We start from the raw sequence: 17,329 nt of genomic DNA, 5'->3' as shown, positions 1-17,329 counted from the left end.
TAGATCATCATATAATTTGATGTTTTCTGGATGATTTCAAATGATTATGACTGAATATTATTTTCCCCTTAAAATATTCCAATTTACATCTTATCTGACAACTTAGGGAAAACAAAAAGCTTGAATAAGACTCATTTTAAAACATAATTGCTGTATAGAATTATAAAGTGAAGAACTTTTGGTCCATACTTGACCAAATGAACATAGACCCAAAAAAGAAAACTAAGATTTTAAATAAGTTTATGATCAATAACAAGAATTTTCTTTATTTAAAATATTTTATTCTATTCATTTTCCCATTAATATAGAGAAATATAAGGTGGTGGGGCCAAAACAGGATTCTGGGTTTGTGATGGTAAGGGGACTAATGAAAGCAGATATAGCATAGATAAATAGAATTTCTTCCCCTATTGAATCACTAGTTGGTTCCTTAACCCCCAAAAATCTAATTTATCCAAAAACATAATTTGCAAGGATTGTAAGGGGGGAAAGATTAGTGCATTTATTTATTGAACACATTGGATCCAACTCAATGTTTTTTCTCCAAAATGATTTTGGGAGCCTTTCAGAAAACTCAGATATTCTGTGGTTTGGAAGCTGGTCAAAATAAGAACTCTCTGTGTTAGTTACTCTATCCAGCCTCTTTATCTTCACCTTTGTCTGCTTGCATTGAAGTGAGAAATGTCAGGAATTTATTGGCTTACATTTAAAGTCTAACTTGACTAAGGTTAATAAGATAACACCTTCATCTATACACACACACTCACATGCCCTGGCATCCAGAAGAGCAGGAACAGCTCAGGTTGAAAGGTCTAAAAGTGGGGAAATATTTCCAGGAGATTTATCACCCATTTGACCAAAATATGCAAACAAAATCTCTAAGTTTGGTATCCTATATTTCAAAAATTCTTAAGAAAGATTATTTTCTAGTTGTATTACAGAAAATAAGAACAAAAATAGCTTTCTTGTATTCAGAATTATTTGATCCAAATAAATGAAATAAGTGAAGAAATTAAACTATGAAGCAGTACAAAATAAGGGTCTCTCTCTCTCTCTCTCTGTGTGTGTGTGTGTGTGTGTGTGTGTGTGTATGTGTGTGTTTATCCTTGTAAGCCATTGGTGTTAAGGAATGAGCTTAAATTAAAATTATATCCTCTGAAGCATGAAAATCAGGCTCACAATGGCCTTGTGTTTTAAGGAGCAAAGGCTCAAGCTCCATGCCTCTTTTTGCCTAGGGCCACCTTGGTTTTAGTGTAAATCGAAATTGATAAAAAAAAAAAAAGGCAGCAGAATATAATGTCACTCAAATTTTCTCACACTTTTAGCTCAAAACATATGTGTAGTCAACCACTTTGTTGACTAGAAGCTGAGACTCAAGTAGCAAGTATCTATCCCCCCAAAACTGTAAATCAGGTAGTGAAATGACTTTCCATGGATACCAACTTATGCCTCAAACTCCACTTATCTATATCATAAACATATGTGGTTAGTCAGAAAGTTAAGAAAAAGGCAATAGGTAGGTCAGCACAAATCTATTACTAACACTGGGAAAAGTAGATATGAAATCTCTTCTCCCCAACTCTAAGTGGCTCCTAAGAAGTTCCAGTGAGACAAACTTAATTTTATTTGTGAACCCAGATTTCATACAGACTAATCAAAGTACCTCACAAGCCCAAATAGATCCTTAAACCTAATCTCTGGCTATAGTGACCCATCCAACTATGTTAATCTTGGAAAATGATTAATTCTCAGGATTAGAGTTGATACAGAGGCCTCAGGATCAAAGATGAAAGGGAAACAGGTGATGTAATTTAGACTTAGGTAAGTCATAAGTTAAACAACGGAATCTGCCATCCAAAATGAAGTCTTACCCCAGAGAAAATAAACCCCAGAGAAAACAAAGCTATTCAGCATCTGGTAACAATATCATTTTTTATATAGTTTACCAAAACTAGCTGTCCTGTAGATAAAATGGAATTCTCTTTTAACTTTAAAATTTTGGGGGGAAAAAAACTAATACTGATACTTTAGGCTAATCATCTTTTATGACACTTTTAGAAGTTGTTATGATTCATAACTCTTGTGCTGATGGGATTCTATTCTAGTAATGGGGGAATTAAAATGTGATATAAGACTTATTAATGTTGAATATACCCAAGGTTCATAATTGCAAGTTAATTTTCACTGTCTATAAATTTGAGGATTGGAAAAGAAAATAAAAATAACATGATTTGGATTCCATTTCTTTCTCACAGAACCAACTTTCTACTTTGGTGCTGTTGAGTACTCTGTAGATGAGAGTGCTGGATTTGTTGAAGTATGCATCTGGAGAACTGGTACTGATCTCTCAAGGCTTTCTAGTGTCATGGTGAGATCTCGGAAAAGTGAGCCCTCATCTGCAGATGGTGAGTCATTTCTTATATTAGTTCTTATTTATTTATTAAAGTTTCTGATAAATCTGGCCCTTTCCATATGGCATTATTATATTTAATTTAAAAAACTAACCCTAGCTCTGCCATTTACTATTTATATGACTTTAGACAAGTCACAGTCTACCTAGACCTCAGCTTCCTCACCTGTAAAATGAAGGCATGAATGGACTAAATGACCTGTGAGGTCTTCTACCTCTAAATTAATGACTCCATGATACATGAAATGAATTCAATTAAATAAATTCCCTTTTGCTTTTTTATTAGAGACATTTTCTAAGTATTGTGAAGAGGAATATTATGCGCATCACTGAATAGAAATGTGAAGAAATATATTTAAATTTGAATATATGTAAATATATATAAATTTGAATAATTAAAATAATTGGCTTACTTAAAATATATTCTTATCACTGTTAAGTAAACATGAGACTTTTTGGCATTATGAGAAGTCACAATATATTATATGAGGCTTAAACTAAGTTATAAGCTAGTGACTTAATGATCTTTTTCATCCAAGAATGAGATATGTATTCGGCAATTTCATTATGTTATATATGTGTTACTTGATTCTTTTTTCTTAAATAGAAAAATAAAAAAATCTGTTTATTTTCTTTTTAAAATTTTGCACCATAATTCCATTTAATGAATAGACCTAAATATCTTTATTGAGGTTCAATTATGTATTATGACTAATTAAGAAAGCCAGATATTTGCAAGTTCAATGAATAGATAAGCATAATTACATGGTTTAAGCTTGTGAAAGATTAAGAGGAGCTCTCTAAAATGGAACTCTGGCAAGGCTATCATAATGATCCTGAGGGCAGGGTATTGAAATGATTCAATGTGACTCTGTAGAAAGCTCTCTGATGAATTCACATTCAAAAAGAACATTTACAAAAGATGGAAGTGATGGATATAAAAAGAGTGGCACAGACCTATGAGAAAATTTTTAGAAAGGCTAAAGTCTAGAGTGCGCTGAAGATTGAGGGGGAAAAAAGCAAAGGACAACAAAAAAGCCTTTTTCAAGCTGTTTGTCAAGAAGAATAGGGAAGGGCGTATTCTTGGCTTAGAGAAGGGGATGTGATGTGACTTTTTTGTTGTTCATTGATGCTTTATTAGAAATGTAATATTAAACATTCATGAAATCAATTTCTTTGTTAACTATTTAAAATTGAATAAATTACTTTCAAACATATAAAATATCCAGAACAATGTATCATTCATTCTTCAGTCTCCCTCTGCATTCTTTGTTTCTTCATTAACTCCAGCTATCTTTTCCTTTCACATAGGAATAGTGTTCTGGTCTGGCTTTTTGTGGGGGTGGGAAGTAAGGCTTTAATTACATTTAATTCCATTTACTTCAATAGGAATCTATCATGTGCCTATTTTGTGCCACCCTTAAGATGCAGGGATTTTGTGAGCCTGAGCAAAGCACTTAAATCTCACAGTACTCTAGGCAAAAAAGACAAAAAGTTGAAGATAAGTTGATATTTTCCTTTGGTTGAGGAATTTCTTTTCCTGTGCCTGTGAAATCATGGTTTCAGTCCTTATCCCAACTTCATATTAGGAACTGTGGTAGATATTAAGGATACAAAGTCAAAAACCAAATAGTTCCTGTCCAAAGACCTTAATCTCTGGATTATTTCATAAAGGTCCCTCGAGATTTCTTTATGTTCCAGATGTTTATCCATCTTAATTATATTAGAATATTCAATGAGTTATTGGAGCTTCTTAAGCAGGGGAGTTATATGGTCAGATCTCTGCTTTAGAAATATCAAGTGGCAAGCTTATAGAAGTAGAAATATAATGGAGAAAGACTGAATGATGGAAGAACCATTAGAAGAACCTGTCATATTGAAATAGGACCTAACTATAGTGAGAAGTGATGAGATCCTACTTAGGATATTAATTGAGCAAATGGAAAGAAAGAGAAAGATGCAAGAAATATGGGGGCTGGGAGAGGGTGGAATTGACAAGATTTAGCATTATGTGAAAGATGAGGGAGAAAAAGTTACAAAGTCATAAATGTGGGTGACTGGAAGAATGTTAGTTTCTTTTGTCATTTTTTTAATTGATTAATCCTTTATTTCCCTAAAAGCTGGAACTGACTATGTGGGGATCAGTCGTAATTTAGATTTTGCACCTGGAGTTAACATGCAAACTCTCCGGGTCATTATTCTGGATGATCGAGGACAACCAATATTAGAAGGAATTGAGAGATTTGAATTAGTATTACGTATGCCTATGAATGCTGCCCTTGGAGAACCCAACAAAGCCACAATTTTTATTAATGATTCAGTCTCTGATTGTAAGTATATATTGTCTTCACATTATTCATAATTTTTAGAAGTGCCATAATACTATCTGATTATTACTACATTGACATTTGAATTGGGCTCATGTTTTCCATAGGTAAATTTTATAGAATTTTTCAATTTCTAAAAGTATTTTTAATATTTGCCTCAAATCAGAAATTATGATGGAATTGGAGAAAAGTTGCCATGACCTCTGTTATTCTAGAAATGTAAAATTCCATTCAATTCAACATTTGTCAAATTGTGCAAGACATCACATTTTTATTATCTTGAATTGTCATATTACTTTTTTTCTTTTAGTTGAAACAATCCAAGTTCCATGTGAAATAACACATAATCAATTTTTTGTCAGCTTTGCTTAATGTAATCAGTATCCAAGAGGATGCAATGGCCACTCATGCGTGAATTGTTAAATTCTCAGTATAAGCACTTACACCTCAGAAGTCAGCAAATATTACAAATCAGGGCTTGATTTATTCATTTTTATTATCTAGACATTTAAAAATGATGGGGAAATGTTAATAATAAAATTAAATTTTAAAATGTATTGAACATACTTTTTTTTTTATCTAGATAGCTAATTGTTAAACATTTACCAACATATTTCTAACTATAACCTACCTCAAACCTGTTGTGACCAGAATTCTCTGGAAAGAACTAATTATTCTTTTTGATGTCATTAATTTTTAAAAAAAAAAACTTACTCTATTTGCCTTTTACATGTCTCCAAGTAAAATGGATAAATGGTTTAAAATGAAATGTATTTTGAGCAACTTCATCCAAAATTTAGTTTCCAAACATTCTGATTTTTGTATATTTTTAATAGTGCCTAAGATGCAATTTAAAGAACGTGTATACAGTGGGAATGAAAATGATGGCCAGATTGTTGCCATGATATATAGGAGTGGGGATATCCAACATAAGTCTTCAGTGAGATGCTACACTCGACAAGGATCTGCGCAAGTAATGATGGACTTTGAAGAACGTCCAAACACAGACAGTTCCATTATCACATTCTTTCCTGGTATGTTAGAACTCAGATTTTGGGTTGTACATTGCATATAATATCAGGTTTTTTAAATGGATATATTGCATGATTTTGCTGATTTTCTGTCTTATTCTTTCTTTTAAAAAATATTATAAGGGATAGCTTTGTAGGAGAAAAAGGAGGAACACAAGCAGAGATTTAGATTATATAAAAACAAAATGTAACAACAAAAATAGATTTTTAAAGAATAAAATGAGAAAAAATTTTCATTGATTGTGCATTATTACTTAGTAGATTTTCATTGTCACAAAACATTTTTTTCTGTATTTAAGATCTAAGAATCTTTGATTGTGATTGATAACCACTATAACAAGGTTGATAACAAATTTATCCTTTCTAAAAAGAAAACACATTTTAAAAAGTTGTTAAATTTAAACTTTTTCTCAGTCCTTTATGGCAATGGATATAAATAATTTTCAATTCTCGTAATTTGTTTTTTTTTTTCTTTGATTAAAGTAGTGTTAAATAATAGTTTGCATGTTTAAATGGACATGAAATTAAAACGATAAAGAGTAGCATTAATATAATTATTCCTCAGGTCTCTTTAAGACTAAGAAGGGAATCATGTTTGTCCTGCCTTGTTGGAAAGAAAAAGCCTCCCTCAATTTTTGTCCCCATTGAAAAATGATGACAGTCACAGAAAACCAGTTTTATGGGGAATAATATGAAGCTCTTTACTCCAGTATGCCAAGAGGTTGGTCTTATAGCTAGGCTAGCAGATAGCTGTAGACAAGCTCAGCCTTCCTCTACGTTGCTAGTGTCAATTTCCCTTCTCTCAAATGCTATTACCTTAATTCTAGTTCAGCCCCACATCTTCTCTGGCCTGGACAATTAATTCAATAGTCGCCCAACTGCCCTGAGTCTCTTTTGTCTTTTTCCAATATATCCAACTGGCCTGATTCATTTCTCCCGTTTCCAATTTATCTTCCATTAAGTGTGAAGATCGCGTATTTTAAAATCAGCAGGAGTCCGGAGTTCAGGTTAGGGGAAAATCGTCAGTCTTTATTCTCAGTGAAGAAGGATCGGAGGTGGAAGAGAATCGGCGATAGCAATGTGTGCAGCTGAGTCAAGAAGCTAGCTAGATAACCAGCCACACGACCAGCAGCCAGGAGAATGGACTCCAGGCCCAATCTCTCCCAGCTTCTCTTCCTGTTCCTCTCTCTGCCTCCACCCACCAAAATCGTCATTTCCTGTACAACACATCAGGACTTGCACAGAGAGTGGGCAGGGACCATTCTTTATCCAATCATGTATATTAATAGAGTATAGTCCAATTACTATTTAGCCTGATGTACTTGGGACCTCAGTGCATCAACTCAAGCCTCAGCCCATTACATATAAGTGCTTAAATAATCTTCCTGAGAGCTATGCTTCACAAAGTCACTTTTTGAAGTACCTGAATCATTGCTAATGGGATAAAATATATATATATATTTCTTAATCTAATATTGAATTTTTTCTTTTTAAAATATATTTTATTTAATTATTTATCAATTATATTTTCATTTCCTTTAATTTGTAATTAATGTCTACTATAGCTTACAATTAAAAAGCCTCTAAAGTCTTGAATGACTTCAAAATTCTGCAAGTTGAAGGCCATAACATTTTAAAGTTCTATTTTCAAAAAAAATTAAAATAAGAAATTAAATCTGGCTAACCTTTATATGTCAATTTGGAAAGCTGCCTATTTTATTAAAGATATAGGAACACAAATGGAAAATCTCTATGAAATTTGGAAAATGTATTCAGTTTTCTAAAAATATGTCCTATATTTATGAGTATAAGTATTTTCAGGGTCTTTTAAAAACATTGCATCCACTTCCACTTGTATTTTTTCACTATGCAAATGTACTTTATGATTGGGTTGTATGATAATGACTTATCAAGTTCTTGCATTCTCATTCCAGGTGAGACTGAAAAGCCCTGTATTCTTGTATTGATGGATGATGTGATCTATGAAGAAGAAGAAGAATTACGTCTAGTTCTTGGTACTCCACAAAGTGAATCCCCTTTTGGAGCTTCAGTTGGTGAACAAAATGAAACTTTGATAAAGATCCGAGATGATGCTGACAGTAAGAAAATATTTTCTCTATTCTAATGTGAACTAAGCATGGAGATTACTACCAATATAATCACTTTGTCTTTATTTTTCAAAAAAATTTCAGAGACAATTATTAAGCTTGGAGAAACCAAATTTAGTGTCCATGAACCAAAGGGACCAAGTCAGTCAGTCATTGTGAAAATTCCTGTGCTTCGCCAAGGAGACACTTCAAAGGTTTCCATTGTGAGAGTGCATACAAAGGATGGCTCTGCTGTCTCAGGAGAAGACTATCACCCCGTGTCAGAAGGTGAGCAGAAGCCATATTTTCTTTTAAACTGATTAGTGTTTAATTGATTTTCTATGTTGATAAATGCATTTGAAAAAAAGAACCAAGAAAAGAACTATTCACATAGATACATGAATATTTGCTCTGTTGCAGTGGTTGTCCATCAACTGGGCAATAGCTCAACAAATTGTGATGTGTTACTATAATGGAATATTACCATGCTAGACAAAACAATGAATTTGATGAATAGAGAGAAGCATGGAAACACTTAAATGAAGTGATACAATATGAAGAAAACCAGGAGAACAATATACACAAAGACTAAAACAATATAAACTGAATAAATATTATCAACCACAGAACAATCAAAACTGAATGTTGGAAAATTATAATGAAGTTTGATCCCAAAGAAAAGTTTGCTTTTTTTTTTTTTTTTTTTTTTTTTTTGCAGAGAATGGGAATAATAGGCATTGAACATTGCACATGACAGACTTTTTTTCATTGTGTTGGTTAATTTTGCTGAACTATTTTTTCCTTCTTTTTTATTCTTTGATAAAGATAATTCTCTATGACAGAGAAGGAAGAGAGGGTGAAGTATGTAAGAACAAATAAATTATTTCAAAAAGAAAATAAATACATTTAATGATAGATTTGCAAACAAAATAAAAAGAAATAATAAATTCTTAGGCTTGACATTATTGTATCCCCAAAGAACAAAATATTAACATGTATTGACTAAATGTTTAAAGAAAATATTTCCATTTCATGAAAGTTAATAGAAAAAAATAAGATTTTATAGGTGTTTGTATACACCAAAGCACTATTTTTCAATAGTAAGAGGTAAATTTTGGTTTATAAGAAAAATATATGGGGAATGAAGCCAAGATGGAAGAAATTAGATAGGTCTTTGAGTTCTTCCTGACTTCCCTCAAAATCAATAGAAGTGACAGAGTCCACAAATATTTGGAATGTAATAAATTTCCAGCAGAAGATATTTTTGGAAGAACTTTGGGAAAGGTCTGTCTCAGTTGGGCAGGGGAGGACAAGCACAGGTACAGCATAAGGAGGCCAGGACAGAAAGACTCCTGCATACTGGGGAATCTAGTAGGAGGCTCTGAGCCAAAATACAGCAGTATTGGCTACTCTGTGCTAATTCATAAACCAGTGGATCAGCAGACTAGCTGTGAGACTTCCAACGTAACTACAGAAGGCAAACAGTGAGCCCCTGAACCTTAGCATAACAAACAGAACTTGATTATTCCTATCCAGTGGGAAGGAAACCCACAGCACCAGCACCAGAGCTGCATAAAATCCCTTCTGCCTGTAGAGGAAGGCAGTGACAATCTCTCTTAAGAAACAGTCTCAACCTTTAAAAATGAGCAAAAAAGCAAAATGAGCTCTATTTTGGAGATAGGGAAGAACAGGCTTCAAACCTTGAGGAAAGTAAAAGCAAAACATCTCCAGATGAAGTCTCAAAAGATGATATGAATTGGTCTGATATGAAAAGGCTCTCTTGGAAGAATTCAAGGAATGTTTTTAAAAAGAATTTGAAGAAAAATAGAAAAATAAAATGAAAGTTTTGCTGGAGAGTTTGGAAAAGGAAACAGAAATTATCTGAAGAAAACAACTCCTTAAATAATACATTTGGCGAAATGGAAAAACTTAAAAATAGATTTGGTGAAATGTTAAAAAAAAAAAAAAAAAAAAAAAAAAAAAAAAAAAAAAAAGAAAGAAAAAAAAAAAAGAATAACTCTCTAAAAATAGAATTGGTGAAATGGAAAAAGTCAAGTGAACAATTTTCACTGATCAAATGCAAAAGAAGGTTTAAAAAAAAGCTAACTGAAGAAAATAGTTCATTAAAAATTAGAATTGAACAAATGAAAGTGAATGACTTAATGAGATATCAAGAATCATTCAAATAAGACCCAAAAAATGAAAAAATGTAAAATACCTCATCAGAAAAAAGTAACTCATCTAAAAAATAGATTCATGAGAGACAATCTAAGCATTATCGGCCTGCCTGAAAACCACAATGAAAAAAAAAAAAGCCTAGAAAACATTTTTCAAGAAATAATCAAGGAAAACTGCCCTATGTCCAGAACCACAAAGTAAAGTAGCCATTGAAAGAATTCCTCTGAAAGAAACTCCAAAATGAAAATTCCAAGGAATATTGTAGATCAATTCCAGAATTATCAGATGAAGGAGAAAATATTACAAGCAGCCAGAAAGAAACAATTTAAATATTGAGCAGCCACAATCAGGATTACCCAAGACCTAACAGCTTCCATTTTAAAGGATCAAAGGGTCTGGAATATGATATTCTGGAGGGCAAAGGAACTTGGAACACACCCACAAATCAACTGCTCAACAAACCTAAGCATTATATTTCAGGGGGAAAAATGGACATTCAATGAAGTGGGAAATTTTCAATTGATCTTCAAACCCAGAACACAAAAGAAGCGTAAAAAGGTAAAAAGGGAAGAAAAAAAAATTATGTTTTTTTAAAGGTTAAAATATTTACATTCGTATATGGGGAAAAGATATGTTTAATTCTTGAAAACTGTTTTATATACTTATATATGTTTTATATACTTAGAGGGTATAATATACTTTGACTTTATTATGATGACATAAAAAAAGAACTTAGGGATGGAAAAAGGGGTTGTCCTGGAAGAAGAGGAAAGAGAAGGTAAAATGGAGTAAATTATAAAACATGAAGAGTCAAAAAAAAAAAAAAGACCCATTACAATTGAGGGAAAGAAAGGGAGAAAGATGAGCATTGTTTAAACCTTAATCTCATTAGATTTGGCTCAAAGAGATAATATCAGACATATTTAGTTTGATAGAGAAATTTGTCTTACTCTAAAGTGAAGAAGGATGGGAAAGAGAAAAAGGAAGAGGAAGGCTAGTAGAAGGAAGAAAAAAGTAGAAGGGCAAAGGAATAAGAAAAAATTGGGGGGGGTCTGTAAAAGGAGAGGGCAGATTGAAGCAAGTGGTGGTCAAAAGCAAAACATTGGAGAGGAGAAAAAAAAGAAAACTATAAGGGATGGGGGGAGGGAGGGATGGCAGGAAATACATAGTAATTTAACTATGAATGTGAATGGAATGAACTCTCCCATAAAACTGAGGCAGATAGGAGACTGGATTAAAAGCCAGAATCCTACAATATGTTGTTTATAGGGAAAACATTTAAAGCAAAGTGATACAGACAGAATAAAGGTCAAAGGCTAAAGCAGAATATATTATGCTTCAGGGAAAGGGGGAAAAAAAAGCAGGGCTAGCAATCCTGATCTTAGATCAAACAAAACCAAAAATAGATCTAATTAAAAGAGATTAAAAAAAAGGAAATTGCATTTTGAAGTAATATCAATATGAAACATATATGCACCAAGTGATATAGCATCTAAATTCCTAGAGAAGTTAAAAGAACTGAAAGATGAAATACACAGCATAATTATATTAGTGGGAATCTCAACCTACACAAAAATTGACCTTGTATTAATGCATAAAAATGCAGAAATCAAATCAAATCAAAATCAAATGCATCTTTTTTCAGATCAAGATGCAATGAAAATTGTATATAATAAAGTCCAGGGGGAAATAAACCAAAAAAAAAAAAAATTGGAAACTAAATAATTTCATCCAAGAAAGTGACCATAATGAAACAACATACAAAAATTTATAGGATGCAGCCAAAACTTTAGATGTTTAGTTGAATAAAATAGAGAAAGAGAAGATCAATGAATTGGGCATACAACTAAAAAATTTAGGAAAAGAACATTTAAAAACCCTAATTAAATACCAAATTTGAAATTCTGAAAATAAAAGGAAAGATTAATAAAATTGAAAATAAGAAAACTCTTAAACTAATAAATAAAACTAAGAGATGGTTTTATGAAAAATCCAACAAAATAGATAAACCTTTAGTTAATTTGATTAGAAAAAAGGAAAGAAGAAAATCAAATTGGTAGTATAAAAAATGAAAAGTATGAATTTTCCACCAATGAGGAGGACAAAGCAACAATTAGGAGCTATTTTGCCCAACTGTAAGCCAGTAAATCTGATAATCTAAGTGAAATGGATGAATACTTACAAAAATATAGATTGCCCAGATTAACAAAGGAGGAAATAAATTACTTAAAAGTTCTATTTTTAGAAAAAGAAACTGAACAAACTATTAATCAACTCCCTAAATCTCCAGGGCCACTTGGATTTACAAATGAACTCTACACAACATTTAAAAAACAATTAATTCCAATACTATGTAAACTTTTTGGAAAATAGAGAAAGAAAGAGGTCTGCCAAATTCCTTTTATGACACAGATGTGGTGCTGATATCAAAACAAGGAAAGAAAATTATAGACCAATTTCCCTAATGAATATAAATGCAAAAATCTTAATAAAATATTAGCAAAGAGATTACACGAAGTTATCACTATGATAATACACCATAACCAAGTAGGATTTATACCAGGAATGCAGGACTGGTTCAATATTAGGAAAACTCTTAACATAATTGACTGCATCAATAATAAAGCTAACAGAAATCATATGATTATCTCAATAGATGCAGAAAATGCAATTGACAAAATCCAACTTCCATTCCTATTAAAAACATTAGAGAGTCTAGGAATAAATGGAGTTTTCCTTAAAATGATCAGCAACATTTATTTAAAAGTATCAGCAAGCATCATACGTAATGAGGATAAACTAGAAGCATTCCCAGTAAGACCAGGGGTGAAACAACGTTTCCCACTATCAGCATTACTATTCAATATTATATTAGAAATGCTAGCTTTAGCAATGAGAGAAAAAATAAATTAAAGGAGTTAGAGTAGGCAATAAGGAAACAAAATTCTCATTCTTTAAAGATGATATAAAGGTATTCTTAGAGAATCAACTAAAAACTACTAGAAACAATTAATTTAGCAAAGTCGCAGGATACAAAATAAATACATATAAATCATCAACATTTCTTTTTGTTACTAATAAAGGTCCAGCAGCAAGAGATACAAAGAGAAATTCCATTTTAAAAACTTTAGATATTTTAAAATATGTGGGAGTCTGCATGTCAAGACAAAGTCAGGAACTATATGAACACAATTACAAAACTTCCCACAAAATATAGTTAGATCTCAACAACTGTAAGAATACCAAGTGCTTGTGAGTAGGCTGAGCTAATGTAATAAAAATGATAATTCTACCTAAATGAATCTACTTCTTCAGTGCCATACCAATCAAACTGCCAAGAAATTACTTTACAAAGCTAGGAAAAAAATAATAAGTTCATTTGGAAGGAAAAAAATGAATTTCAAGATAATTAATAAAAAAAAATGCAAACAAAAATGGCCCACCTGTACCAGCTCTAAAACTATATTATATAAAACATCAGTCATCAAAACCATTTGGCACTGGCTAAGAAATAGAATAGTTAATCACTGGAATAGATTAGGCTAACAAGACACAATAGCCAATGAATATACTAGTCTGGTGTTTGATAAACCCAAATAGCCCAGGTTCTAGGATAAAAACTCAGTATTTGACAAAAATTGCCGAGAAAATTGGAAAATAGTTTGGTAGAAACTAGTCATCGGTCAATATCTAACACCCTATATCAAGATAAAGTTGAAATGGGTTCATGATTTACACATAAAGGGTAGATACTATAACCAAATTAGGAGAACAGGAACCTCTCAGATATGTGGAGAAGAAGAAAATTTATGGCCAAAGAAGAACCAGAGTACATTATGAAATGCAAAATGTGTAATTTTGATTATATTGAATTTAAAAATTATTGTATAAACAAAACCAATGTAAGCCAAGATTAGAGGGGATATAGAAAACTGGGGGGAAAAATCTTTACATCCAAGAGTTATGATAAAGGCCTCCTTTCTAAAATATACAGAGCATTGACTCAAAATTATAAGAATAAAAGCCATTCTCAAATTGATAAATGGTCAAAGGATATAAACAAACAATTTTCAGAAATTAAAACAATGATAAAATGCTCTAAATCACTATTGATCAGAGAAATGCAAATTAAGACAACTCTATTGCACATACTATACACCTCTCAGATTAACTAAAATGACAGGAAAAGATAAAGATAAAGTTTGGAGGGGATGTGGGAACACTGGAACACTAATACATTGTTGGTTAAGTTGTGAATTGATCCAACATTCTGGAGAGCAATTTGGAACCGTGTCCAATACAGCAGTATCTTTATTGGATTTATAAATCAAAGAGATAATAATAAAAAGGGAAAGAGACCCACATGTGCAAAAATGTTTGTAGCAACCCTTTGCGTGATACAAAGAACTGGAAACTGAATGGGATGCCCATCAGTTGTGGAATGCCTGAATATGTTGTGGTATATAAATGTTAGGGAATATTATGTTCTATAAGAAACAATCAGTAGGGTGATTTCAGAAAGTCCTGGAGAGGACTAATGGCTAAGTGAAGTAACTAGAACCAAGAGAACATTATGCACAGGAATAAGATTATGTGATGATCAATTCTGATGGATATGGCTTTTTTCAACAATTAGGTGATTCAGGCCACTTCCAATGGACTTGTGATGGAGAAAGCCTTCTGCAACTAGAAAGAAAACTGTGGGAACTGAATCTAGACAACAACATAATATTTTTACCTTTTTTGTTGTGTGTTGCTTTTTAGTTTTCTGGGATTTTATTTTCATTTTTAATGTGACTTGTGCAGCATGATAAATGTGGAAATATGTATAGACGAATAGCATATATGTATAGATGAATTGCATATGTTTAACCTTTAAACAGATTACTTGCTGTCTAGTAGAGGAGATGAGGGAAGGGAGGGAGAAAAATTTAGAACACAAGGTTTTACAAAGGTACATGTTGAAAATTATCTTTGTATATATTTTGAAAATAAAAAACTATTATTTAAAAATATTTAACAAAAAGAAAAAATATATGCATTGAATCATCTACCTAAAGTGGTTACTTATTTTATCCTAATAATTGGCCTAATTTTAAAAGGCAAATATTGTCATCTATTTTTAATCTGTACTCTATTTTTATCAACATATCATCCCTTCTCTACTAGGACATGTCCAGCAATAAATAAATATGAGCAAAAATTCAACTACATTCTTATTTCTAAAAGAAAAAAAAATAATTTAAGCAATTAATAAAAAAATATTTTAAATACAATCAAGATCACAGGATCTAGAACTAAAAGGTACCTTATAAACCAGCAGTCCATTTCCCTGATTTTTCAGATGGGATAAGTAAAACTTAGGGAGGAAAAGTAAGTCATTCCCAGGGTCATGCAACTAGTAAACAGTAAAATGAGTCTGTAAACCAGTCTTTTGATTTAAAATTTAACCTTCCATCATGCTCTACTGTCTCTAACCACTTGATTTTCCAAAAGTACAATCAAATTAAATTATTCATTGAAATGAAACTAAAAATTAAAACTCCATTTAAAGCTTTTTTTTTTGTCAACCCAGAAGAAAAACACCCTCTGAACTAGTGACAAAAAATCATTTTAGTTGATTCAATTTAGTTTATACTTAGTCAAGTTAACTTGTAATTAGTATTCTAGAGCAAAACAAGATCTGGATTTAGGATCTGAGGTTCTGGGTTCAGATTCTAACTGTGATTTTAGAGAGTTTACTTCAATGCCCTTTACACTTCCTGGGTAAAACTAGAAGCTTGGTCTAGAAATCCTTCTAGCTTTAAATCTAGACCTCTGATTTTATCATATTGTGCTTCTAGGGTATTCCTGATATTGACTAGTGGTAGCCATGTAGGAAATGAGTCATGAAAATAGAAAATTCTGTTTACCTTTTTTTTTTAATTTAAAAAAAATAATTTAAAATTTATATGTAATCTGTCCTATAAACTTTAGAATTCAATCTATATATTTTTTTACATTTGTAGAAATTGAATTTAAGGAGGGTGAAACCCAGCATATTGTTGAGATTGAAGTGCTCTTTGATGGAGTCAGAGAGATGAGAGAAGCCTTCACTGTTCACCTGAAGCCTGATGAAAACATGGTAGCTGAGACACAGGTAAGTGAGTAATCCTCATATGTGCAAGTACTCTACTGGTCACCATGTTACAGACTTATTCCAAAATCTGCTACAAAAATTCTATATACATTCACAAGATGAATGCTTGAGGTAGGGTTTAAGCCCATCAACCCCATCTGTGCCCCATCAACCATGATATGTTGCCTCTTACTTGGAGCCTATGCCATCATAGAACAAGCTCTGTTGGATTTTATCAAATCAGGAAGGTTTAAACTTGGAAAGAGGTGGCATCTGTCCTTGCAGAATAACCTAGCAGAATAAGTTCAGAAAGTCATCTTACCATAAGTGTGATCTCCAGGAAATGAATATTGTTGGTCATACCAATGAATTAAACCATCTACTAAAATCTGAAGAGACATTATTTCAAAGATTATTCTACATAGATGAAATCACAGCTTTCATAAAATACTGACATTTCCTTTCTGAACAAATCTAATGATTTTGAATCAATGAAATAGATTCCTTAATCACTTATCTCTCAGTCTAAATTTCCTCATCTGTAAAATGGGGTTAATAATAGCATCTACCTCCCAGGGTTGTTGTTTTGAATAAATGACATAATATTGCTAAGGTGTTTATTATAGTGTCTTGCATTTAGTAAAAGCTTAATTGTTTCATTCCTTCATTTCATTATAAGGATAGATACTGGATCTGTGTCTTCCCTGATACAAAGAACAGATGAGGAAATTCTCTCTAATTAATGCAAGTTGGGATTTTCTTTATCATTAGTTATTGTTTGAGCTTGGGCAAATCATTTTACCTCTATCTGCCTTAATTAGAATTAATAACAGCACCTAGTTCACAGAATTATTGTAAGGATAAAATAAAATGTATATATATATATATACATATTTACATGCATATATATACATATATATGTACTATTTTACAAACCTTAAAGCTTTATGTAAATATTATTTATTCTTGTTGTTATATTAGAATCTTAAGAGAGTTGCCTAAAACACTGAGATTAAGTGATTTGTCCAGGGTCACATAGCCTGCATGTTTGTTTAATGGTTAGACCTAGATTGTTGTAGGTCTTCCTATCTTGAAAACCAGATCTCTATCTACTACACCATCCTAGACTTTTATACTTCTGTTAATGTAGCCTAATGTAGCCTAAGACCAGCACTTGC

The 17,329-nt window shown here is 31.9% G+C and overlaps 1 protein-coding gene across 1 annotated transcript in view; it reads left to right on the top strand.

Annotated features, from left to right (window-relative positions):
- The window catches only part of FREM2 (FRAS1 related extracellular matrix 2), a 203,073-nt gene that overhangs the window by 146,174 nt on the left and 39,570 nt on the right, over positions 1–17,329 (top strand). Inside the window, exons 7-12 of the mRNA XM_003764540.2 lie at positions 2,256–2,405; positions 4,531–4,740; positions 5,574–5,771; positions 7,703–7,867; positions 7,961–8,143; positions 16,042–16,172. Coding sequence (XP_003764588.1) covers positions 2,256–2,405; positions 4,531–4,740; positions 5,574–5,771; positions 7,703–7,867; positions 7,961–8,143; positions 16,042–16,172 — 1,037 coding nt within the window. The remainder of the gene's footprint in view (positions 1–2,255; positions 2,406–4,530; positions 4,741–5,573; positions 5,772–7,702; positions 7,868–7,960; positions 8,144–16,041; positions 16,173–17,329) is intronic.

The sequence above is a fragment of the Sarcophilus harrisii genome, chromosome 3 (assembly GCF_902635505.1).
Source record: "Sarcophilus harrisii chromosome 3, mSarHar1.11, whole genome shotgun sequence".
Classification (NCBI taxonomy): domain Eukaryota; kingdom Metazoa; phylum Chordata; class Mammalia; order Dasyuromorphia; family Dasyuridae; genus Sarcophilus; species Sarcophilus harrisii.
Note: the sequence above shows the minus strand (reverse complement) of the source record. Positions and strands in the feature narration are given on the sequence as shown.